This window comes from Electrona antarctica (assembly GCF_951216825.1).
Source record: "Electrona antarctica genome assembly, chromosome: 23".
NCBI lineage: Eukaryota > Metazoa > Chordata > Actinopteri > Myctophiformes > Myctophidae > Electrona > Electrona antarctica.
The window spans coordinates 16,923,249-16,950,443 of NC_136804.1; the positions used below are offsets into that span (position 1 = coordinate 16,923,249).

The following is a 27,195-nucleotide window of genomic DNA, read 5'->3' on the forward strand; positions in this document are numbered from 1 at the left end:
ATTACTCCTCCAGATTCTGTCCAAAAATCTCACAAATCGTTACACAGCATCTCTATGGTCATGTGCTCAAGTCGGATCTGTCCGATATTTCATATTCCACCCTAATTGGCTATAATTGCCTTTCACAGTTTGCAAGATTGCCCCGTTTTGAACAAAAGCCTCAAATCATGAACACAGCATGCAATTTACGTGAAATCTTTCACACATTTTCTTACTAGGCTGAGGAATATATCCCACCCTTTTCACATTGGCCTGTTATAGCGCCACCAACAGGTTGATTTTTGCAAAACAGGTTGATTGGAACAAAATGCCTCAAATCATCCAATTGCCATACAAGGCAAACATGTTTATATTACTACTAAACATTTTGCCAAACATCTCACACAGTCCTATCCTCCTGGTGGAGACCTGTGCCCAGAAGGGCACTTTTTCTAGTTGTGTACTTTATCGATCTGCACCAAACTATTTGTGTCAAAAATAGCAGATCTACAAGCTCACGATGTGCCACGTTGCGATGCCTAGTGAGCTTGTGGATTTGTTCCCCCCCCCCAGAATAGGGATTCCGCTGTTCAAGTGGTTAAACGTATAAAGTTATTTTCAATCTGTCCTAATGTAAACTGGAAAATATTGACATATTTACATAGCGTGATGTAACACTGATGTAATTCAGGGGTGCCGGGGATGAAAATGTTATTTAAAGGGATGCCCTGAGCCAACAAGGAATGATGACACAGTCATAATGTGTCAGGTGAAACAGGCGCTGTCTCCGCTATCCCCCTTTTTGTCTTTGTTTCTGTGTGGCAACCTCAAGGCCGTTTACGACGTAAAACAAACGCTGACAAAACAAACATTACATTCTCTTTATTGTTAATGGCGTTAAAACGAACATTGAACTAAAAACAAACATTAAACCTGTATATAGCGCCCCTCAAAAAATTGACTCCTGTGTGAAGTGAGGGGCACTCTTATGATTATCATCGTACATCATCATGACATAACATAGACACTATGCCTATTTGCTCAGACACTATGACGTAAAATTCTACACTATCAGAAAATCTACACTAATAGCTGAATATAGGAGGGGCTAGTGCCCCTCCCCTCAATAGTGAAAATGTACTTTTAAAAAACAAAGTTATTTTAGCCATGAGTCTGCGACCCAGAATAGGGTCCTGGCCCTACTTTGGGGGACAGTTCTCTAGAGATGCAGACAATGCTGGTAGGTTTGCATCATAATGTTGGCAGCTGCCATAGGGCAACGCCCCCTGACTGTGGGTGACGGAACCCTCCCCCACTGCACACTTCCACACATAGACGCAGGCACGCACGCACGCACGCACGCACGCACGCACGCACGCACGCACGCACGCACGCACGCACGCACGCACGCATGCACACGCGTATGCACACACATGCACCCCAACTCCTTTTCTATGCTCATTCAGCGGTCAGCCTCAAGTTTCATTCACTTTGAGCCATTGTGTGTGTGTGTGTGTGTGTGTGTGTGTGTGTGTGTGTGTGTGTGTAGTGTGTAGTGTGTAGTGTGTGTGTGTGTGTGTGTGTGTGGACTGCTGTTAGTGAGAACCATTGTCCAAAAATTTGGAAGAAGAAGAAAAAAAGCACCCTTTTCTGGTTTTCAATTTAAAGGGGCTGTTTTAAGATTTAGGACAATGGCTTAGATTTATCATTAGAGTTAGGTTAGTGGTTTATTCATTAAATTATTGTTTAAAATAATTGACTTTTTGTGTTTGTAGCACAAAACCATCGCTGTTGGGCCAGGAACCTCGTATCTTCTTATTTCAACTTTGTGTTTTTTTGTTTTAAAACATCTTTGTAGCCTAAATGAATGTTCTATTTGTCGTTGAAAGTGAAAGTGCTGTGGCCTTTATAAAAATTGAAACAATAAAAAGTATTAACAAGAGCCTCAAATGGGGCAGTTTTGGACACGGTTTCCACCGGACAGCGACAAATTGTGCTTTTGATTGATTGAATACTTAATTTGTCAGAAATGTAAGCAGCATGTGGCATGATGTGGGTCCAGAGCAGGTTTGCTTTTGCAAAATGTCCACCACAAACATGGCGAAGATGACCGTCTGTCAGCCTCATGGTCTCAGAAGGCTCTGGATATTACATTTATTCTGATACGACTCCATCTCCAACTGGCCAATTTAAATACAAATATGTAGGCTGCTGGTAACAGACCAATTACTGCAGTTCCCCGGGGTCTTTAAAATCGGTGCAGTCACTGCAGTGACCAGGAGGGGAAAGTCCCCTGCGGTTATGAATTACATTTCACATTTTTGCATTCATTTAAAAGTATTCATGCATTTTATTTTAACTAAGCAGAGAAGTGCTTCATTGAAGGGCTCAAAACACACACATGCACCCATGCACACTGTCACACGCACGCACGCACGCAAGCAAGCACGCGCGCACGCACACACGCACGCACGCACACACGCACGCACGCACGCACGCACGCACGCACGCACGCACGCACGCACGCACGCACGCACGCACGCACGCACGCACGCACACACACACACACACACACACACACACACACACACACACACGTTGTGAGCTTGTAGACACGTGACCTTGTAGATCTGCTATTGCAACAATCTTTGCAATAGATGTACCATCACTCAGATGTATCGATATAGCCAATTGTATTAATGGAAAATGATTGTGATGCCATGTCTTAACACATTTGGCTGTGGACACCCCTGGACGCCTGGCACACAAACATTCTCAGATGGGGGTCCGTCAAATATATATCAATTCGGGGGTCCTTCTTGGCACAAAAACGTTTGAGAACCACTGATTTAGTAGGCATTTTCTAGCATCTGCCTCAGGACGTATTTATGGGTTAAACTAAACATTATTATCTCTTTTATCACCACCGATGTGATTTTGTTAAATGCACATGTCATCACCCTTGAGAAGCTACAGTTGGAGGCCATCGATATTGTCCTTTTCTTTTTGCTGAGGTTTGCGTGATCTGCGCAAAACCCCTTTTGGTGTTTTAAACATTATGTTATAATTTAGCTATTGAAAAATAGCAGATCTACAAGCTCATAGCGCGCCACCGAGTGGCGCGCTACAAGCTTGTAGGTCTGCTATTTTTGAAAAATCGTGAAAATATTTATTTCAGAAAACTGGAGGATTTAGAAGGATCAGGCCTAAATGGGTCAAATGATAAGGGACAATATCGGTGGCACCCAACTGTATGTGCCGGACGGACGGCGGGGGAATCTATTTTGTACTCGGTTCAATTCATAGCCTTGCCCTTTTTCATCCTCTCTCCATGGCAACGGGCGTTTAAAGTAGAGAGAGACACACTGCGGAACAGAGCGAGAACCTCATTTTAACCCATTCAGCACAGGAACCCCCTTTGGTGTTTTTAACTAAGCATTATGTCATACTTTAGCTATTGAAAAATAGAAGATCTACAAGCTCGTCTACGAGCTTGTAGATCTGCTATTTTTGAAAAATCGCGAAAATGTGCCGCAATTCTTTGAATATATATCAAAATCATTGCTTCTGGGTGGGTCCCTGGAACAACATATTTTCAGATGGGGGTCCGCGGCCAAATACAGATAATTCTGGGGGTCTGGGGTTGAGAACGGTTGACAACGGTTGACAAAACATGGGTTTTCCAGAAAACTGTCAGGATTAGAAGCCATCTGTAGAATCATCCTCAGCTCGAAATGGACTTTATGTGGTTCTTCAGCTGGGAGTACCACAGGAATGTCAAACAGCCACCGGGGAGACGGAGCCGTAGCAGGTGGTTGTTCATTTAATACGGGGCTATTATACTGCAGTACACATATTGGACTGAGCAACTTTGACCTGCAGTGAAGTCATATTTGACCAGGCAGGAGTATATGTATACTTTTACTTGAGTACTGGTGTTGAGTACTTTGAGTTTGTCCACCGCCGCGCTCAGCCCTATTAGCCAAAGAGCCCTCCCTCGTCCCTCCTTCATCATTGTCTCCACCAGGCCGAAGGCATGGGGAGAGAGTATGTTTTGCACTCCTGTGGGCTTCAGGCAGGGCTGCTCTCTCTCTCTCTCTCTCTCTCTCTCTCTCTCTCTCTCTCTCTCTCTTTCATCATGGGGGGGCAGTGTGATGTGGTGGTTGATAGAACAGCATACAACCTTGCGGGGGGGGGGGGGGGGGGGGGCCTGCCTTCCCTTTTGGCCTTTTCAAATGCCAGCTCTGCCTCTACTCTCCCCCTCCGGTTTGTTTGATTACAGGCCACTGGGATTTGGGGAAAGCACAGATCCTCCTGAGCGACACAGACAGACAGGCAGGCAGACAGACAGACAGACAGACAGACAGGCAGGCAGACAGACAGACAGGCAGGCAGACAGACAGGCAGGCAGGCAGGCAGGCAGGCAGGCAGGCAGGCAGGCAGGCAGGCAGGCAGGCAGGGTTTGCTCTGCTTTGAGAGAAAATCACACTTGCTGCAGTGGTGGTGGAGGGAAGTGACTAAGCCTGTTTAGACTGGCAGCTAAATCCAGCATAAATTAGACCTGATCACTTGCAAATGACAGTGTGAACACTCAGTCCTACAGATCCAATTGAGAAATAAATCAATTCGACTGCAGTGCAGTCCAAACAGAGCCTAAGTATGCTTATACTCAACTAAGAATACTAAGGCTCACGTATTCTCAAGCACTTTTACAATCACATACTTAAGTATTTTCTTTTCCAATATAGTAGACAGGGGACAATTCAGCAAGAGGGCGATGTGTTTCTGCCATAGAGTTATATATAAACTAGAGAGCGGACTGCCCTGCCCCAGCTATTCCATTTCCACGGAAGTTGCTCAGTTTGAAGCACCCGGAAGAACGCTCTACTTCTGCATTTTCTTCATTTGGGCACCCCAAATTGCGGAAGTGCTAACCTCCATGAACACGCCTGAAGTGCTAACCTCCATGAACACGCCTGAATCCATTCATGAAGTGCTAACCTCCATGAACACGCCTGAATCCATTCATGAAGTGCTAACCTCCATGAACACGCCTGAATCCATTCATGAACGAGCGCTCTGTGTTAAACCCCAGCTGTGCACTCTTTTGCTCGTACATGTACTTCGCCCGCCTGCAGTTCCAGCTTTGGCCAGTAGGGTGGGGCTGCTTAACCCATTGAAGACGGGAACCCCTTTTGGTGTTTTAAGCATTATGTTATACTTTAGCTATTTAAAAAATAGCAGATCTACAAGCTCATAGCGCGGCACCGAGTGCCGCGCTACGAGCTTGTAAATCTGCTATTTTTAAAAAAAATCGTGAAAATGTGGCGCAAATCTTTGAATATATATTATTTCACAGTGAACGTTTTAACTCAAATCTTTGCTTCTGGGGGGTCCCTGGAACAACATATTTTCAGACAGGGGTCCGCGGCCAATACAGATAATTCTGGGGGTCCTAGAAATGTTATTAGAATCAGCCTCAGGTCTACAGTAAATGGCTTAAACGTTTCCCAGCGCTTCTTGGGGCCTGTTTCTTGCAGTTAAACATCACCATACTACTCCAGTGGCTGATGACTGAGCGGTGCAACTATACATTTATTGTTATATACTGTATTGTAGTGTACTGTGTGGGGGTCCCCGGTACCCAGGTATACGCCCAGGGTGCCCGGTTCCTGCGAGCCGCCCGCGTCCGAAACGGTCAAGAAATGACAGTGTTACCGTGTGGGGGTCCCCAAAACATCCAGAGCCCCAGGAACGCGCCCAGGGCTCGTACTGTAGTGTACTCTGTGCCACTTTACTCTGTGCTGTACTCTACTGGCCACTTTAGGTGTTGCAGCTGTCCATGCTCAGACATACAGACACAGAGACAGACAGACAGACATACATACATACATACACACATTGCTGCGTAATGGAGCGGTTAGGCACTGCTCAAAAACACAAAAAGTTACAATATATATGGATATAGGTTTTCTGCCCGACAGCAACGATACTTTGTGGACGCAGGTCAAAGGCACACTCTGCCTTCAAGTAAAGAACCAGAGTAGGGCCTACTTCCTCCACCCATTCACTGCATGTAAATGAACAACGACACTATTCCCTGTGTGTGTGTGTGTGTGTGTGTGTGTGTGTGTGTGTGTGTGTGTGTGTGTGTGTGTGTGAGAGCGAGAGAGTTTAAAGTCTGATGTCAAAGTTGTTTGATTTAATGCGATTTAATTTGCATATCATGCAAGTTTATTGTTTATTGCTGGAGAATTTGCCATAATTTGACAGTAAACTTGCAGCTAAACATTCTGAGTTTACAATCTTATTTTTATATATTTACTTTTAACTTCTTTTTTTTTTATAGCAGTTGTGTTCTGCACGGATTAGAATGCTGCTTCCAACAGGAGCTCAGAATGCTGCTTCCAACAGGAGCTCAGAATGCTGCTTCCAACAGGAGCTCCCATAAAGAAATTCATTGCAGGCACCGGCCAGCCACACTGCTATAAACGCTGCAGTTTTATACTAATGGGTTGGCGCTAGAATTGGTTGTATAACACAGCGGTTCTCAAACCTTGTTCGTGCCAATGACCCATATATGCATTTGGCCACAAAAAGGTTTTGTGCCACATGGAGACCCCCAGAAAAGAAGATTTCTGTCAAATATTCGGGTGGAAACCTCATTTTGAATAGCCAACAAATAGATAGATAAAGTGGTTCAAATGATTATGATGTGGTGGTTACTCACCAGCTCTTGTTAATAACATAATATAACACGACGTGACGACTTTCATTTTCAAAATGGATCAAAAACCAAAAAGATGTCCGATCTACAAGCTCACAACACATCACGACGAGTAGAGGCACCCCGACATGTTACGAGTTTGTAGATCGGGCCAAAAATTGACAACGTTTTGGAGATACAAGAAATTCATTATTTAAGAAATGATGGAGATTCAAGGTTTCTGTTCCAGCAGCAATGATAAGACAAGTACTAAAAAGCTTAGGCTAGAGGGACTCGTTGAAGCATGTAATCTTCTTGCTGTAGAATTTTATAGCCCATGTGCTGAATGAGTCCCATGCGTCCTTTATGCCAGACATTTCATATGTTTTCATTACTGGTGCAATTTTGTATAAATTCCCCACTATGCATTTTTATATTTCTTTTTATTGACGCCCTTATTGATTGTAAAGTGCTCACAGTCTGTCCTTGACTTGGTGCCAGGTTGAACTGTATATCAGGGGTTCTCAATCCCAGGGTGCAGTGACGCCAGTCCAGGGTGCCACGCAGAACACTTTGATATGTTTGGAATGTATCAATGTCACTTCAGTTTAACCCATTTTGACCTGAGATCAGATTCTATAAATGTCTTCTACATCCTGACAGTTTTCTGAAAAAGCTATGTTTCTATGTCAGTGGTTATTCGATTTTTCAAAAATAGCTAAAGCATAACATAATGCTAACACCAAAAGGGGTTCCCGCCCAAAATGGGTTCACCACTTAGACCAGTGGTTCCCACACTCAAATTGACACTTATCAGCCCGTGGACCCCCATTTAAAAACATATGCCAGGGACCCCCATAAGAGAAGATCTTTACGGCTCTAGCAGATATTCTCAACCTGATTAATTTCAAGGACCCCCAGTTTGACATGCATTAGGCTACGGACCCCCATTTAATGGCATTTCTATAAAATTCTATTGTAAAATCAATGTTAATTTAACTCTGAGAGTGTACAAATGGAACCAAATGGACCCATAAGGGTCCATTTGGTTCCACACTATCATTTAGCTGGGGACCCCCTGGAATTCCCTCAAGGACCCCTGGGGGTCCCCGGAGCCCGGACCCCACTTTGGGAACCAGTGCCACTGACTTAGACCCACTGTTAGACCAAAAATAGCCGATCTAGGTCACATACTGTATGTGTCCCGTTGGAACGTGTCGAGAGCTTGTGGATTGGCTATTTTTGGTGAATGTTCCACCCAGAATTGGTATGCTGGGGTTCAAGTGTTTAAAGTTAAATAAAGTTATTTACAATCTGTCCTAATCTCTCAAGTTCTCCTCGTGAGATACTATATTAGGGGGAAATATTGACATATTTACGTAGCGAATATTACATAAATGTAAGGTGCTGTAAAGTAACAATGGCATTCAGGGACTGCCTTGAATGAAAATGTTATTTAAAGTTTATGAACCCCTGCTGTATATACGCATATCAGTGGTTGTCAAACTCACACACACACACACACACACACACACACACGCACACACACACACACACACACACACACACACACACACACACACACACACACACACACACACACACACATATGCACACACGCACACACACACACAGTGGATCCACAACCCGGTGCCACGGAAATCCCAAGGGAAGATTGGAAGAGAAAGCTGACGCCCATCGATCGAGTTATCAGCTTTATTACGGCAGGACTGACTGCGTGAGTGATGGGCCTGGCAGGAAACCAAGAGATTTGAAGATGGCCGATAAGCGTAGAGACATCAATGCACTATAGGCGTCCTCCTGCCCCCTGACACGATGGAACTGGAACTGGAGGACAGGGCCACACAGGGTATTCGTTAGACTCGGTCCCAGTCTTACTCATCTGCGAAGAGAAAAGCCTGGTCACTAGGGATGTCCCGATACACTTTTTTCGCTTCCGATCCGATCCCGATACCTCAATTTCTGTGTTAGCCGATACCGATACCGAATACCGATACCAGTGTAGTGATCTCATGTTGTGTTTATAGCTATATCTCGTGTTGTGTTTATAGCAGACTCCTCACTCAAATGTGCACTTGCAGTTTGGGCAACTCCAAAGCAAACTCCACATGCCCCAACATTTTATTTACCTGCCATAGTGTCAACCCCTTACCCCTGTGTGGGATCTGTGGTCGCTGATACCGATATGACCCGATATGACAAATAAGGGCCGATCCGATACTTTTCCCGATACCGATACCAGTATCGGGGCATCTCTGACTCACAACGTAAGGCAGAGACTGCAAAGCCGGAAGTGTCGAGGCTCATTTGTACACTATAACGGTCAATGAATAAGTATTGGCAGAAACTGTCTCAAGTGATTTAAAGTGACATTTATTACACGTATACGTGGATGTTAGTTGACAGATGTGCTCATGGCATGATCTTCAAGCAACAACAATATGAAAAGGCTAATACACAAGTATTAAAGGAGAGAGAGAGAGAGAGAGGAAGGGTGGGAGAGAGAGAGAGGGGGAGAGAGCCGAGGTACAGAGGAAAGGGAGAACAGACGAGACAGACAGCGGTGAGAGAGTTGAGTGGGAGTCAGCGAGAATGCATCGTTATCTGACTTCTCGGTTTCCCAGAAGAGAACCAAGAGAAACGATTAAAATAATGATACAATGAACAACAATATCGTACACAGTAGTAAGATGGAAATTCTCCATCAACGCTTATGGGTCTGTAACTCATAGAGAGTGTACAAATGTGTTGTAACTCTCAGAGTTACATCAACATTCATTTTACAATATACATTGGGGTCCCAGAGATAATTCAGGTCAAACTGGGGGCCCTAGAGCCATAAAGATCATCTCTTATGGGGGTCCTTGGCATGTATTTTCAAATGGGGGGGGGGGTCCACAGGCTAACGAGTATCATTTTGGGGGTCCTTGATATGGAAAAGTTTGGGAACCATTGGCGTAGGTTTTGCTCAGCGTGGGTAGTCATGCATCAATCGTACCAAGACGAGACACAGAAGTTGACTGGCAGACAGTCAGAATGATTGGCTGCTACTTATATATTGTTATATCACTACATACTGTTATATCATTGACCTAAATGGTGTTATAGTCGTGAGGCTATTTTCAGGTATCAGAAATTACATTGGACAGGAGGGAGACTCTGCCACGTGACGCATTACTTTACCTGGGAGATCCCTGATGTCATCAATATTGGCCAGCAACTCTACATCTCACCTCATACCCTTAGATCTCTATATAAGGAGCTGACCTGTTCTGATATTCCATATGTTGATCCTTCCCCATCCATCCTTCCTCTTCGATGTTGGCATCCTTCCCCTTTGACTGATACCTGTCCTTTTACACTCTAGACGGGCCTGCCCCAAAGTTATTAGTGCAGGCGAAAACTAGAGTTCTCAACAGGCCTGAAAATTAAGGCCTGGCCCTACCTGGGCCCTCATCAAAACCTGTACACTCAAGACACTGCCCCCGCTGCCACCCTTAAATCTCCATATATGGAGCTGACCTGTTCTGACATTCCATATGTTGATCTGACCTCATCAAACCCTGTACACTCAAGACACGCTCCATATATGGCCAGTACAGAATTAATTCCATATGTTGATCTGACCCCCCATGCCAAAGTGCCAGTGCTCGCCCAGCAGTCTTCAGTCACCCAGACGGATGCGTGCTCGCTTCTCGCCCTCTAGCGTCTTACTGGTACTACAATACCGCCGTAACTATGACAGTGTACACATGAAACCACATGGACCCTTACTAGTCCATTTAGTTCCATTTGTACACTCTCCGAGTTACTGACCTGTTACGGTAGGTCCCTTTGGATTGGAACCCCCTCAAGTAACCCAGAGGCTCCCTGGACCCTGGACCCCATTTTCAGATTGGCCTACAATATTGTACGACTGAATTTGTGTTATTTGTGTAATTATAAACTATTTTAATTATAGGAATCGTTGAAGGGAACTGTTACAGAATCGGACCGTCAAGGAGGGAATCGTTGAGAAACGGGAATCGTTCAAACCGTAGTCACAGTGACATTCCACACATTCTAATTGCATAGCAATGAATAATGGATGACCTCGCTAGTGACAGAGCTCTCCTGTATTGATGTGAGCCAGCTACTGCAGTCTGCTTCAGTATAGAGCAGTTTGTAATGTCCGCTTTTTATAAGCGACCTTGGGCTTGTTTTTCTGTAAAGTTGTAAGCATGTAGATCGGCTATTTTCAAACAGCCCAGTTACTTCTTTTGGGCTTGTTTTCATAGACCCGGTATCAGAACGACTGACATAGAAACAGAGGTTTTTCTGAAAACTGTCATGCTTTAGAAGACATTTTGTAGAATCGGCCTCAGGTCTAAATGGGTTTATTAAAGAGCTGGAAAGACAGGGAGACACCTCCCACTGGTGTCAAAACCTCCCAGTGTCTAACTTAATGAAAGACCGTCTTATGCTCTTATCTGACTGCTGCCAGATATTGGGTACATTGGACCGGAGGTTGGAAAAATAGGAGAAATCAGGGCTTTTGGGTCATCGCTCATATTAGGTTCTTAGATTAATAATAACCTGAGTGCTTTGATTCATATCGGATCTCAGGCGGGTCACTATACTCACTATGAACCCTGGAGGAGGGGTCCATGCAGTTCAGGGCGTCTCTCACAGGAACCCCTTTTGGTGTTTCTAGCATTATGTTATACTTTAGATATTGAAAAATAGCAGATCTACAAGCGCATAGCGCTATGAGCTTGTAGATCTGCTATTTTTGAAAAATCTTGAAAATGTGGCACAAATCTTTGAATTTATATTCTTTCAGAGCAAACGTTTTTAATTCAAATCTTTGCTTCTGAGGGGTTCCTGGAATAACATATTTTCAGATGGGGTCGTGGCCAATTACATATCATTTTCGTTCGCCTGCTATCGCCGGTAGTCCCATTGACAAATAATTCACTTCCGGAAAAATTTGTCTGGCTTATCTCATGGACTCATTAATAATATATATAGGCCCTGTGAGTACTTAGATCTTCTTCTGCAGGTCTATTAAATATTACAGTTAATACCCAGAAGACAATTATTAGTGATGTTGCATTCATCAGTAACGCCCTGGCCCCTAATCAGTGGAACACGTGACATTACCTCAAATCAGGGAAGCAAGCACAGTCAACTTAAGCGTCAACTGAAAACCCATCTTTTTTTGTATACTGTAGTACTGTATGTTTCTAGACTACAGTAACTTCTGTCGTCATGTGGGTCTATGGGGTTTTCCATTTTCATGTCATCATGCTGATGCCATAATAATCTATGGGTTTTCCATTATTCCATTATTATGATGTATGCTTGTATGATGACATAATGACATCAGCATCTTAACCTATAAAGTCTGGTCAAATCTGCCCCACAGCAACGATAGGGATGGAATTGGTGATAGTATAGCTCCAAGGACCCCTGGGGGTCCCCGCGCTTCACTTTGAGAACCAATGTCTTATCTACACGCAACACATTCTGTTGCTATACAACGCTGTAAACAAACATGTCTCGGGACCAGAGACAGTATCAGAAGCACATTTACCCCTTTCTTCCTAAAAAAATAAAATAAAGTCAGGTTATTGCCGGTCAGCATTGCCTACTGTCTGTGTCATTTCATAAAGGCCCATTCCTTTGTAAATGGTTGGGATTGGGGGGTCAAATCAACTAATCAATGATTCCCGAGAGTGGTACGGCTGCTGCTCACCGCTCCTGGTTTGTTTTACAAATCAATGAATTACTAACAAAACATTGTATATCCAATTACTCATAGTTCAAACAAATTAAACAAGCTAACTACCGTAAACAGAACTTTTTTCCTAATCACTGCTTCCTTCAATTTCTTTTTGAAGTTTGATCCGGTGTCCTGACAAATAGAAACACTGAAATATTCCGGATTTAAAGGTGTAGTGAAATGAAAAATACGTTTTTCACACTTTTAGACCATAATAACTGTGGTCATCATATGGGCATACCTAACAATGGATGACAAAAAAACGGGAAAATTCTCATTTTTGTGTGTTTTTATATCAAACGTCCATAAAAATATATTTTGTATTACTTCCTGAAAACGAAAACGTGCTGCGTGATGACGTGTCGAGGCCCACATCGATAAAAGCCAATAAAAATGAAGCTCACCCGTTTAATTCCCCATATCTCCGCATCCGTCCAGCACAGGCTGCACAGCTGCTACTGATTACAGAAACCTCCGTTTTTATTCCCATTCAAGATAACATCCAGAGAGTGTATTACTCGGTTTCAACTTAATCATCACACTAAAAAATGTATCTGAAAACATTATAGGGTAGAAATATGCCACATAAGAGTAAACTGGTAAAGCTGGCTGACTATCTGATTTGTAAACAAACATCCACACGCTGTCCTGCGTAGCATAGCTACCGTCCCTAGCTACCGTCCCATACCCTGAAGGGATGCGACGCTCTGATTGGTTCAGAAACTTCATAGCGGTGTTTCAACTTGAGGATTATAGTATTCATATGTTATGATCTGTTGCGTGCAAACGGTAGGCGGTTAAGAAAACGTCTCCATTTGGCCACCCCGAGTCCCCGACAGATAAGCATTCCGTTATGATGGAGCTGTTCAGTGTGTCACGCAGCCACGCTGTGTGCGCGCAGGGCTGTAACCTGTCGTTGTCAGTGTCCAGGCTTTCAGCGTGCATGTAGCCCGTGTACGGCACGGCGAAGGAGGTGGTAGAGGAGGGAGCGGACAGTGTGGTGTCGAAACAGCGCGTGTGTTCACGTGAACATGCCCCGTCCAACTGTCAGAGCTGGCCTTCAGGTGCCTGTGCCACGCAACCCCCGCGTTGGCCGCGATGCTTCCCCAAAGAAGAAGTTATGTCGACGGACGCAAGAGTAGCTGTAGGCTACTATGGGTCCAAGTTGTTTTCCCCGTGTGGGTCTGATGTATAGGTCTGATGCCTGCCTGGGGGCGGTGTGGAAAAGGGGAGGTGCAAGGGGAATGTTGCGCGGAAAACTGTGTCCCAGTATTAATCTGTCGCCGTCCCAAAATGCATTTCACTGGTGACACTGGTGACACGTGATTTCCGGGGAGATGAGTTGTTTTTGACACAAATTAATATAATTAAGATGATTGTTAGAATGTTTGGCGTGTGTAATGCGGGGCAGATTGAGGTTGGAGGACAGGGCTGTGCGGCGCTAGGTTCCGTGAGGCTGTCCGTGCGTTGTGTCGTTGTGAGGAGGCGCTTTGCTCTATGTGGAAGTGGTCCAGTGGACAGACAGAAACACACACACAGCGGTCCTTGAGTTTAATAATGATATGGTCACTCTAATATGGAAGGAAAGCCTTGTTATTTTTTTTTGTCTCAGATTTCCAGCAAAAAAAGATCTTTTAGACCAAAGTCTTAGGCACAATGTGTGATGCTGTGTAAATGCCATGATGCTTCTAATGAATGTTCTGGTAAAATGTGGCACAGCAACGCCAAACAATGGCTGTGAAGCCGCTGGCATTTTGGCCCTATCTTCTGGAGGCACGCTGCCTTGCTTACGTATTCAACCCGACAACCCCCCCCCCCCCCCTCTTTTTACCATAAAGGTCATCTCCATTTCCCATCAAAACCAATTAAAACTGTACACGGCCTCGCTGATGGCACAGTGAGTGTGCTGGCGAAAGAGAGAGAGAGAGAGAGAGAGGAGGTGAGTTATTGGATTTATTCATTACTACCTTCACAGGTGGTCTTGATGATAGTAATTAAGGCTCTGTTCCATTCTGATCAAACCGGGTCAGCGTGCTGATATTGTGCATGTTGGCTCACTGGAAACACTCTCAAATTGGGGTCCAGGGACCCTCATCTCATGGTTCCTTGAGGGGGTTCCTAATGGCCTGTGTGTAACTCTGACAGTGTACAAATAAATGTGCATTTGTGCACTCTCAGAGCTATGGGGGTCCTTGAAATGAAAAGGTTTGAGAACTACTACTCTGCGACACACTAAATTGAACAGAGCCTCAATTAGTACATTGGTAAGACCTGTGAAGGAAGGAAGTAAGGAAGAGGCCCAATGTGTCTTCCAATACAGCTGCTGTGCATTAACCAAAAACATACAGAATAGCGAAACCCAATATGGGAGTCCTTCTTCCACACCACCGCCTCTTCCTCTGAAGCACTTCCCCAGGGTAGTGTGACATGAAGCCGAAGAGAAGGCAGGCAGGCAGGCAGGCTGGATGGATGGAGGAAGCCAAGCCGCTCTCGCTTGCTCAGTCACCCACATTCTTCCGCTCGTAAAAGAAAAAATGGACGCAGGCTTTCTGGTTCCCATCCAGGCCTGTTGCCTGTTGGCAGTGAGTGACCCACCGCTAATGAGACATAATGGACTTTGTATTTTGTCTCATTGATTTCTGGTGTTTGGAATTACTGCCGTCCCCCCCCCCCCCCCCGAGGGGCCCGTTATTATGGGAATGCTTGATGGGCCGTCACACAGTTCAGCGCAGCCAGGCAGACGTCTGTGAGGTCAACCTCTCCACGGTTGATTGGCTGGTTGGTGGCAGTGGTGGGAGAAGTAATATCATTAGTTTTTTACTTTTACTCAAGTAAAAAGTGATAATACTGTATAAAACACAAGTTACAAGTAAAAAGGCCAGTATTCGAGGGTACAGGCTTTAGTTCCGACATACTATTGGTCCGAGTGTCATTAGACCGACAACCTACCTCAAACCCTAACGCAAGCACGGAGCAGCGCATGTTCGACCGCATGTCTGACCGTTGTTCCCGCATGTCGGATCTTTGGTGTGTTGGATTTGCGTGTGCATCCCGTATTAGAAAGTAAAAGTACAACAAGCATTGGCATTAAGATTTACTCTACTATATATACTCTATTTGATTTTTTTTTTTTTTAAATGTGTCATGTTTCTGGAGTGGTGCAGCCACTCCAATACACTGCAATGTGTGTCCCTGGCTGGCTGGCTGGCTGGTTCTGTCTCTGTCCGCTTGAGCACGGAAATAGCGTTATAGCGTTTGTTGACCACCAAGTGTCACTGTTGCGCAGCCTAACACACACACACACACACACACACACACACACACACACACACACACACACACACACACACACACACACACACACACACACACACACACACACACACAGAGAGAGGCCAGGCAAGAGAGCTTGTACAGTACAGTACAGTACAGTACAGTACAGTACAGTACAGTACAGTACAGTACAGTACAGTACAGTACAGTACAGTACAGTACAGTAAAAGCAAAGCAAAGCAAAGCAAAGTTACTATATTTACCCAGGGTAACTGGACTAAGCATCAGATACTTGTTTACAGCCAGGCCCTGCTCATATAACATTTCATGGTAGTGGTTCAATGCCTTGCTCAAGGGCACTTCAGCGGTGGTAATTTTAACGTGCCGGTCCGGGGATACGAACGGGCGACCTTCCGGTATCAAGACCGCTCCGCAAACCATTCGGCCACCGCTGCCACACAGTACAGTACAGTACAGTACAGTACAGTACAGTACAGTACAGTACAGTACAGTACAGTACAGTACAGTACAGTACAGTACAGTACAGTACAGTCTAAATCTGCAACTCGTAACTAAAAGTTGTTAAATAATTGTAGTGGAATAAAAAGTATGATATCTGCCTCTGAGTTGCAGTACAAGTTTAAGCGGGGTCGTCTCTTATGGGCGTCTGTCACTTTCTGTTAACGTGGAAATGAGTATTCTTCTGACCTTCATTTGATAGCAGTCCAGAGAGAGGGAACGAGAGACAAGCAAGCACACGCGCCACACACACACACACACACACACACACACACACACACACACACACACACACACACACACACACACACACACACACACACACACACACACACACACACACACACGCACAGAGACAGAGAGAGAACCAAAACATTGAAATATTGCTCCCATATGTCGCATGTATCCCAACCTTTCCTATTATAACTATTTCTGACAGCAAACGCACGATTCTTCCTTATGGTTTTGTAAGCTATAGTTGTCCTAAGTTGCAAACTTGCAACGTAACACAGCTCTGTTCACTCATGTCTTCATGCCCTTTTAATTGTACATACATTATGTTTTGGTTTTGACTGCTTTGTTCCACTTTTGCCTTAGCAAAGCAAAAGTTTGTTTTCTCCTGCCAATGAAGCCCATTTGATTTGAATTGAATTGAGAGAGAGATATTTATGAGAGCTGTTATACGACACGTTAGACATTTCTGTTGATATAATTACAATTTCTACTACATTAGAGATTTCTAGTGTCCCTATTTGCCATGAAAATAGAGCGTCGCAGTCCCACCCCCTTTCATGACGACGACAGGCCCAGGAAATAATTCCCCATGCATTTTCCCCATAGATATTTCAAAAAGTATTTATTTAAATACCTTTTAAGCCTCGGAAAAGCCAACGCGGATTGTGACTGCGACGCTCTATAGCCAATCTGTATGCTCAAACATGATGCTATTGTGTTCACACTGGCAGATAGAGAAAAGATACAAAGCTACACAGCATATCTGTAGCTTTGTGTCTTTGTAGCTGAAGTTGAAACCAACTCAACCTTTTTGTAGCTTTTGTAGCTGTTTTAGCTTTTGTTGCAGCTACAAACGTTGGATGTATATCTTTGTATCTTCATGTCACTGGCTTCTATTGAAAATGAGTGCAGGTAGCCTGACTAGCTTTATATCTTCATGATGTCGTTGGCTTCCACTGAAAATGAATGGTAGCCTGTAGCTTTGTATCTTCACGTTTGTTGTCTTTCATTGAAAATTAATGGTAGCATGTATCTTTGTATCTTCATGTCGCTGGCTTCCATTGATAAATGAATGGTAGCATGTATCTTTGTATCTTCATGTCGTTGGCTTCCATTGAAAAATGAATGGTAGCCTGTAGCTTTGTATCTTCATGGCGCTGACTTCCATTGAAAATTAAGGGTAGCCTGTATCTTTGTATCTTCATGTCGTTGGCTTCAATTGAAAAATGAATGGTAGCCTGTAGCTTTGTATCTTCATGGCGCTGACTTCCATTGAAAATTAAGGGTAGCCTGTATCTTTGTATCTTCATGTCGTTGGCTTCCATTGAAAAATGATTATGAATGGTAACCTGTAGCTTTGTATCTTCATGTCTCTGGCTGTCTCTGGCCCTTGAAAAGGAATGGTAGCCTGTAGCTTTCTTTGTAGCTGTCAGTGTGAACGCAGCATAACTCTTTATTCTGCCGAGGGACCATCTGTGTCCAAGGACACTCAGCCTGTCGCCTGTCCTCCTGTCCCCGGGTACATCCGTCCCCAACGTGTCACTTCGCACAGTGTGTGGTGTGATAATTATTATGATCATCCCCACTGCTTTGTCCACGTCACTTTTCAGTCACAACACCACAGCCATGAGCCACAGACTTTTCTTTTTTTTTACCCATTAGACCCATTCGTTTCTATGTCAGTCGTTCGGAAAATATGTTGTTCCAGGGACCCTGGCAAAGATTTGAGTTAAAAACGTTCGCTCTGAAAGAATATATATTCAAAGATTTGCGCCACATTTTCACGATTTTTCAAAAATAGCAGACCGAGCTTGTAGATCTGATATTGTTTTAATAGCTAAAGTATAACATAATGCTTAAACTGGGATAGTTCACCCCAAAAATACCTTTTTCATGCCAAGGACCCCTTCTCTGAGAGAAGTGATACAGGGACGGCTACTAGCCTACATTTTAAACAGTTCAACAGTTATTTTTGTCTCCACCAGGCCGAAGGCATGGGGAGAGAGTATGTTTTGCACTCCGTCCGTGTGTGTGTGTGTGTGTCCGTCCGTCCTTCCTTCCGTCCGTTACCAACTAATCTCCGCCACCGTTGGCCCGATCCATGCCAAACTTTGGCATGGATCTGTAGCTTTGTGTCTTTGTAGCTGAAGTTGAAACCAACTCAACCTTTTTGTAGCTTTTGTAGCTGTTTTAGCTTTTGTTGCAGCTACAAACGTTGGATGTATATCTTTGTATCTTCATGTCACTGGCTTCTATTGAAAATGAGTGCAGGTAGCCTGACTAGCTTTATATCTTCATGATGTCGTTGGCTTCCACTGAAAATGAATGGTAGCCTGTAGCTTTGTATCTTCACGTTTGTTGTCTTTCATTGAAAATTAATGGTAGCATGTATCTTTGTATCTTCATGTCGCTGGCTTCCATTGATAAATGAATGGTAGCATGTATCTTTGTATCTTCATGTCGTTGGCTTCCATTGAAAAATGAATGGTAGCCTGTAGCTTTGTATCTTCATGGCGCTGACTTCCATTGAAAATTAAGGGTAGCCTGTATCTTTGTATCTTCATGTCGTTGGCTTCAATTGAAAAATGAATGGTAGCCTGTAGCTTTGTATCTTCATGGCGCTGACTTCCATTGAAAATTAAGGGTAGCCTGTATCTTTGTATCTTCATGTCGTTGGCTTCCATTGAAAAATGATTATGAATGGTAACCTGTAGCTTTGTATCTTCATGTCTCTGGCTGTCTCTGGCCCTTGAAAAGGAATGGTAGCCTGTAGCTTTCTTTGTAGCTGTCAGTGTGAACGCAGCATAACTCTTTATTCTGCCGAGGGACCATCTGTGTCCAAGGACACTCAGCCTGTCGCCTGTCCTCCTGTCCCCGGGTACATCCGTCCCCAACGTGTCACTTCGCACAGTGTGTGGTGTGATAATTATTATGATCATCCCCACTGCTTTGTCCACGTCACTTTTCAGTCACAACACCACAGCCATGAGCCACAGACTTTTCTTTTTTTTTACCCATTAGACCCATTCGTTTCTATGTCAGTCGTTCGGAAAATATGTTGTTCCAGGGACCCTGGCAAAGATTTGAGTTAAAAACGTTCGCTCTGAAAGAATATATATTCAAAGATTTGCGCCACATTTTCACGATTTTTCAAAAATAGCAGACCGAGCTTGTAGATCTGATATTGTTTTAATAGCTAAAGTATAACATAATGCTTAAACTGGGATAGTTCACCCCAAAAATACCTTTTTCATGCCAAGGACCCCTTCTCTGAGAGAAGTGATGCAGGGACGGCTACTAGCCTACATTTTAAACAGTTCAACAGTTATTTTTGTCTCCACCAGGCCGAAGGCATGGGGAGAGAGTATGTTTTGCACTCCGTCCGTGTGTGTGTGTGTGTGTCCGTCCGTCCTTCCTTCCGTCCGTTACCAACTAATCTCCGCCACCGTTGGCCCGATCCATGCCAAACTTTGCACACACACTCCCTGGATGCCAACGACGAACCTCTGCCCCAAATATTCTTCAACGGCCTGTTATAGCGCCATCATGAGGCCGATTTAGGCAAAACACATTTATGTAGATTACTCGTACACATTGTATCCATACATCACACAATTCGGTATACACTATCTCCATAGTCATGTGATCAACATGGATCTGCACCATTTCCCATCTTCCATCCTGATTGGCTAAGATTGGCTTCCAAAGCTCACATGATTGGTCCGTTTCGAACAAACGCCACAAATCACAAACACAGTGAGCAATTTCCGTGAAATTATACACGCACATTTCCACTAGGCCGAGACGACATGCCACTAATCTTTTTCAAAATCAGCCTCATGGTGGCGCTATAACAGGCCAATTCCTGTTTTTAGCTCTAACTGCATCGATCTGTATACAACTTATGTATGCGCACTCCCTAGAGGCCATGGAAAAACATTGTCGCTGCATCCCTCCACATCTGCCGGTTATAGCGCCACCATGAGACCGATTTCTGCAAAACACATTGATTATGTTAGTCGCACAGATTTCATCCAAATCTCACGCAAATCGGTACACATGATCTCTGTAGTCATGTGATCAAGACGAGTCTGTTGGATCTCTCAGATTCTACACTGATTGGCTAAAGAACATTGCCTTCCAGAGTGGCCCGTTTTGTTCAAAATGCTGCACATGTCCTGCTCATCCAGAATTCTATCCTCAGAGATGCTATGAGTGATCTGGCTCTGCATTTCCTCAACAAAATGAAGAAAACTGTTGCAAAAAACAAACATGTTTATATTACTCCTAAACATTTTGCCAAACATCTCACACAGTCCTATCCTCCTGGTGGAGACCTGTGCCCAGAAGGGCACTTTTTCTAGTTGTATTTATTTTTACCATCTACTATTCCGCCGAAACCGAGGTGAACAACATTGCCTTCTCACCGGCAGCCATGCATCCATCCATCCATCCATCCATCCATCCATCCATCCATCCATCCATCCATCCCTGCCTCTCTTAACATTCTCTGCACGTCCCTGCTTCCCTTCCTCGCAGAGCCTAGCTGCCTTCCAGGTGAGGCTGAGGGACGAGCAGCACTCCATCCTGGTCGCCCTCGAGCCTTCGGACCTGCGGGAGAACGCCACGGCGTACGCCGCTCGCCTCACGGGGGAGCCCAGAGGAGCGCGCCTGCTCCACTTCCAGTTCCAGAACGCCAGCGACCGGCCCCCGTCGCTGGTGTTCGACGCCTCGCAGCATGGCCTCTGCTACACGGTGGCTCTCCTCGTCCGGGAGGACGGGAGCTGGTCCAGACCTCTTCACAGCGTGTCTGTGCTCACAAGTAAGGAGAAACACAACGGGGGTGGACAAAGTATAGGCTACATCGCTGCTGTCGGGCTTTAAAGCCCTAACCACACCAAAGGGTCGAGACGGTTTTAGCGTTGTCCCAGCGGTGTGATATGTCCTGTTGCATCTTGACACACGTTGACGCACGTCGTCCTGCATTGTCCCAAGTGATTCAACTGGTTGAATTCAATGGCCCAAACCACACCAAAGGGTCACCATGCAAGTCCTTGCAGCCGTTTGGACCCAAGGAGTTGTATGGCGACCCTTTGGTGTGGTTTGGGCTTTACATCTTATCTCCGTATTCTAACCTTTTGTGTTTTGTTTTTTCCCCGTAAATTAACTCCCTACTTGATCAGACTGCAGCGTCACACAAAACTATGAAACATAGCAGATCCACACGCTCGGTTTGAGCTCGGGGATCTTGGACATATGAGGTTTCCCCCGACAGAGACGATATACTTTGTAATTACATAAACATATGTATACTCAAGTAAAATACTCAAGAATTAAAAAGTACATTTTCTTTTTATAATATCAATGCATTGCTGTGTTGAATTTTTAGAAGATTTTCCCCCAAAGTAAAATATATACAGTATACAGTATATTGATTTATTATTTGAAATGTAGCAGTGTGAAAGTCACGAGTACTGTAGGCCACTCAAGTAATTGTATTTAGTATACTATCCACCACCGAAGAGACGCAAGATGAGACAAATTTATAAACGTTAACTTTACTTAATCCCTATGGGTAAATGGGCTCTTATAGCACCAAGGGAACATTATATCGTCGGGAATAAACCTCTTATCTCCATATTCTAATTATTATGTTTTTGTAAATTAATCTGCCCAAAAGCTTGTGGATCTGCTACTTTTCCTATTATTTTTTTTGAATGCTGAAAAGCAACAGTTTTGGATTTATGAGGTCCCCCCCCCTGACAGAGACGTCATACTAGATAAATGTGACAAGAGCAGGAGGAGGAGAGATTTAAAAAATAAAAGACGAGTGCGCAAGAAAATCTATAATAGAATAGAGAAATTCTCAGGGGCAAATCTCGGCCTGAATACGGCAGGTGTGAGCTGGGTTGTGTCACTGCGGTATATGGCACAGTGGGGAATGTCTATCGTTAGAGGTTCCCAGGATCAGGGCCCACTCGGAAATCTCGGAAGCGCTCACGGCCCGGCCCGTCCATAGAGCTGACCACGTAACACGCAGCAGCCGAATGGTCAGATGGGTGGGCTCTTCAGAGCGTGTTTATTTTAGCGATCAATCAAATCAATTGTGTTCCAGCTTGGATCAAATGGAGTTGACGTAGCATACGTTCCTGTTCATCGGAATCACGATGATAAAGAAAACAAGGCATGTCATTTATTTTACACATTATTTAAAAATAAAAGTTAACATTCCAATTATCATCAAAATCTTAGCCTTTGCCACTTTTGCAAGTGGCAAAGGCCCACTTGCAGTACCCTCCCGATAGAATCACCGGTCTATCGCAGCACAGCAAATGACGGGAAGTCGTAGGAACTGTCTGTTGTTTCGGGAACTGAAACTGGATCACGAGATGTACTTTTTTTTTTTTCAACTTATTGTTTTTTATTGTCATTGCTGGGGTAGACAATACATTTTATACATATGCATCATATATCATCATTCAGTTCTTCAATACAGAAAATTGTCTCCCCAAGGAGACAGCAGCAACATACATAACACATTTGAAAAATAATAATCATAAATAATACTAACAACAATAATAATGAGGAAATGTAAACATGAAAGACATCTTGATCGAGTAATTCAACAGACAAGAAATAAAATAAAATAGAATAAAAAAATAAAATAAAGTAAATAAAAGGAAAGAGGGGGAAGGGGGGGGTGTCCATCAATCTTTGTAATGTTAAATCTCGATGCGCGCGAAGGGCGTCCATTTCTTAACAAATTGCTCATTTTGTAGCCTCACCAAATAAGTAATTTCTTCCATGTCTCTAATTTCTTTTACTTTATTTAGCCATTGTTCGTGGGTTGGAGGGTGTTTTCCTAGCCAATTTATTGTGATAGTCTTTTTGGCCGCTGCAAACAATATCTGGAGGAGGTACACCTTTTTCCTACCTTCAAACCCAGTCGGCACTACTCCTAGAATAGCTGTCTTGAAATCTTGTGGTATCTGAGTGTCAAACACTCTGTTAATGTCATTAAAAACATTATTCCAGAATTGCTGTAATTTAGGACACGTCCAAAAGATATGCGTATGATTACCGATCTGTTCACCACATTCCCGCCAGCACTCAGTTGTAGGAGTAGTGCCCGCTCTACCAGTCAATAATGGAGTCTTAAAAAATCTGCTTACAATTTTCCATTGATATTCTCTCCAAGAATTAGAGTTTGTTACTTTATGCACTTCAGTGCAGGCGTCTAGCCATTCTTCTTGTGAAATCTCTTGTTGTATTTCTGCCTCCCACTTGGCTTTTATATAAAGAGAATTATCGGGAACCATTTCTAGCAGAGTACGATATAAGATAGAAATTACTTTGGTGAATGAACCATGCTTTTGTATGTCCATAAAAAGAGATTCCAAACTCGAAGGGGTTCGAATTTTGTCCCAGTCATCGTGTCTTTGTAAATAGTGTCTTAGTTGGAGGTATCTATAAAAATCAGTTCTGGGCAGATTAAACTCGTTTCTGAGTTGTTCAAATGACTTTAACTGATTGGAAGAAAATAACTGGTGGACAAACCTCAGGCGTAGCAAACTCCACCCCTGGAACCCAGCGTCTAGCCTTGAAGGCACAAAACCTCCCATGCACCCAATTGAAGACAAGCCTGACGATAGTAGAGGCAGTTTAAATTCTTTCTGGACTTCCTTCCATAATTTAATTGTGAACCTAGACCAAACTCCCATAGCATCTCCATTTATTTTATTCCCTGAGAAGGGAAGGACCGCTAGTTGTGACTGTGTGCATAGAGTTTTCTCAATTTTTAACCACCTGGTTGATTCATCATTTTCTATCCACGTAGTTAGAGGTCTGAGTTGGGCTGCCCAGAAATAGTATTTTAAATTAGGAAGAGCTAGTCCACCAGCGGTCTTGGCCAATTGTAATGTTTTGAGACGGAACCTGGGTCTTTTACCCTGCCAGATGAATCGTGAAATTAATTTATTTAGTAAGTTAAATGTGGTGGTAGGTACTGGGATCGGTAGCATTTGGAATGGGTACAACAGCCTTGGTAGGATGTTCATACGCACGGTCTCTACCCTACCTATTAAAGAGAGGGGTAGGACCGTCCATCTGTCAACATCTTCTCTGATCTTATTAATGAGTCTAGGATAATTTGCTTCAAATAGTTGGTCGACTGTTGGTGTTATGTAAATTCCCAAGTATTTAATTCCAGTTCTAGGCCATCTAAAAGAAAAGAGAGATTTGGTTTGTTGTGATATCAGCCCCCCAACGTCCATAGCCTCTGTTTTATCAACATTGATCTTATATCCTGAGTAACGCCCATATGTCCTTATTCTATTTAGAAGGCAAGGTACTGACGACGCAGGGTTTGTTAAGTACAGGAGTACATCATCGGCGTATAGCGAAATTTTATGCTCTTCTGTCCCTATTTTAACACCTTTAATATCGTTTTCGTCCCTTATTAATTGAGCTAGCACTTCTATGGAAATATTAAATAGCAAGGGGGATAAGCTGCATCCTTGACGGCAGCCCCTCTCTAGTTCAAACGAGGAGGAGCAATTCCCGTTAACACGCACTGAGGCTTTTGGATCAGAGTAAAGTACCTTGATGCAATTTATAAAAATTGGGCCAAATCCAAACTGTTCTAATGATTGAAATAAGAACGCATACGACACTCTATCAAAGGCTTTCTCACCATCGAGCCCTAGAATCATTAATTCTCTATGCTCTCTCTGAGAGTACGTCATCACATTCAAGAGCCTGCGTATATTGTTCCCATAGTATCTGCCAGAAATAAACCCACATTGGTCCGGATGTACGATTTCGCCTATAATAGAGTTCAACCTACTAGACAGAATTTTTGTCAATATTTTTAAATCACAATTTAATAAGGATATAGGTCGGTATGAACCGCACATAGTAGGGTCTCTCCCCTCCTTAGGAATTACCGTAATTATAGCGCCTCCCCATGTCTTGGGTAGCTCTTTCGTCTGGAAAGTGTGTTTGAAAGCTCCTAATAATAGAGGTGCAACAGAATCAGTACATTTTTTATAGAATTCGTTTGAGAACCCATCTGAACCTGGGCTTTTGTTATTCTTAAGGTTGGTAATTACCTCTTTGATCTCAAGAACTGAAATTGGGGCTTCCATTTTGTTTCGTGCCAATACAGATAATTTAGGGAGGTTGATTGTTTGAAGATATGATTTAATCTCCTCAGCATCATTGCAGGTGTCTGTGTTCTTATAGAGTGCTTTATAGAATTCTGCAAAAGCGGAAGAAATGTCTGTTGGTTTTGAAACAAATGAATTCTCCAGTGTTCTAATTTTAGTAACTGTAGACATGGCTTGTTGTTTCTTTAAACGATATGCCAATAAGCGACTAGATCTGTCACCACTCTCATAGTATTTCTGCTTAACAAACCTTAAATTCCGCTCAACTTTTTCAGATGTTAATTTGTTCAGTGCTTGTCGAGCAGTCTTAAGCTCCCTGAGTACTACGGGGAGTTGACTCTCTTTGTGCTGGCGTTCCAGCACCTTAATTTTACTTTCTAAATTGACCCGTTTTTCTTCATTCCTTTTCTTTTTGGCAGATGCAAAAGCAATTATTCTGCCTCTTATATATGCTTTGGCGCACTCCCACAAAGTCACAGGAGAGATTTCAGGTGTCATATTAAATTCAAGATATGTTTTGATTTCCTGTTGTACAAACTCTACAAACTCAGTATCATTTAGTAATCCTGTATTGAAACGCCACCGTTTGGATGTGTAACACCCTCCCAAATCCCATGACAGAGCTATCGGTGCGTGATCTGATAATGTAATCTGTAGGATATCGCATTTAGTGACTCTAAAGGCTTCAGATTTAGGGGTAAATATCATATCGATACGGGAATAACAGTCATGGGGATTGCTGTAAAAGCTAAAGTCTTTCACTCTTGGGTGCATATATCTCCACACATCTACCAATCCAGTCTCATCACAGTTGTTTTTAAGAGTTCTTGACATTGAAGAGAGGGGCGCCGTCGATGCCGGCAACCTATCAAGTGATTGCGAAAGAATTGTGTTCATGTCCCCACAAAACAGCAATATACCTCTTGAATTTTCCAATATTAGTTTGAATATCTTTGTTATAAATTGGGGGTTATTATCATTTGGAGCATAAACATTTAGAAGAGACACCTCTGTGCCCTCTATTGAGCCATTAACCAAAATGTATCTGCCCTCCTTGTCATTGTACTGTGAGATGAGGGTGAATTGCACCATCTTGTGGACTAGTATTGCTACTCCACACCTCCTACCAGAAGGATGAGAAGAATAGAAGACTTGGCTAGCCCAGGATCTGTTTAGTTTCTTGTGCTCATCGTCTGAGAGATGACTTTCTTGTATAAAGGCTATTTGACAATGAAGTTGTTTTAATTGAGTCAGGATTTTCTTCCTCTTGATTGGACTATTGAGGCCTTTAACATTGTAGCTTATTACCTTTAGTGTGGCTGCCATGGTATCAAATTGTGGAAATGTACCTCCTCCAGATTGTGATTTAAGTAAGACGCCCTCGGCAAGGAACGAGAAGAGCAGTGGGAAGGGAAAACAGAAAAGGAAACAAAAGGGGATGTGCTGTCTCTGCGAACAATAACAACAAATATCAATGCAACATAACATTGAACAGTATATACAAGGAAGTCTTGAACTCCATCATTTTTGAC

General features: G+C 43.5%; 1 protein-coding gene across 1 annotated transcript in view; it reads left to right on the plus strand.

Moving 5' to 3' along the window:
• The window catches only part of ptpro (protein tyrosine phosphatase receptor type O), a 94,213-nt gene that overhangs the window by 11,603 nt on the left and 55,415 nt on the right, over positions 1 to 27,195 (plus strand). The window contains exon 2 of the mRNA XM_079494723.1: positions 21,036 to 21,318. Within this exon, the coding sequence (XP_079350849.1) occupies positions 21,036 to 21,318 (283 nt within the window). The remainder of the gene's footprint in view (positions 1 to 21,035; positions 21,319 to 27,195) is intronic.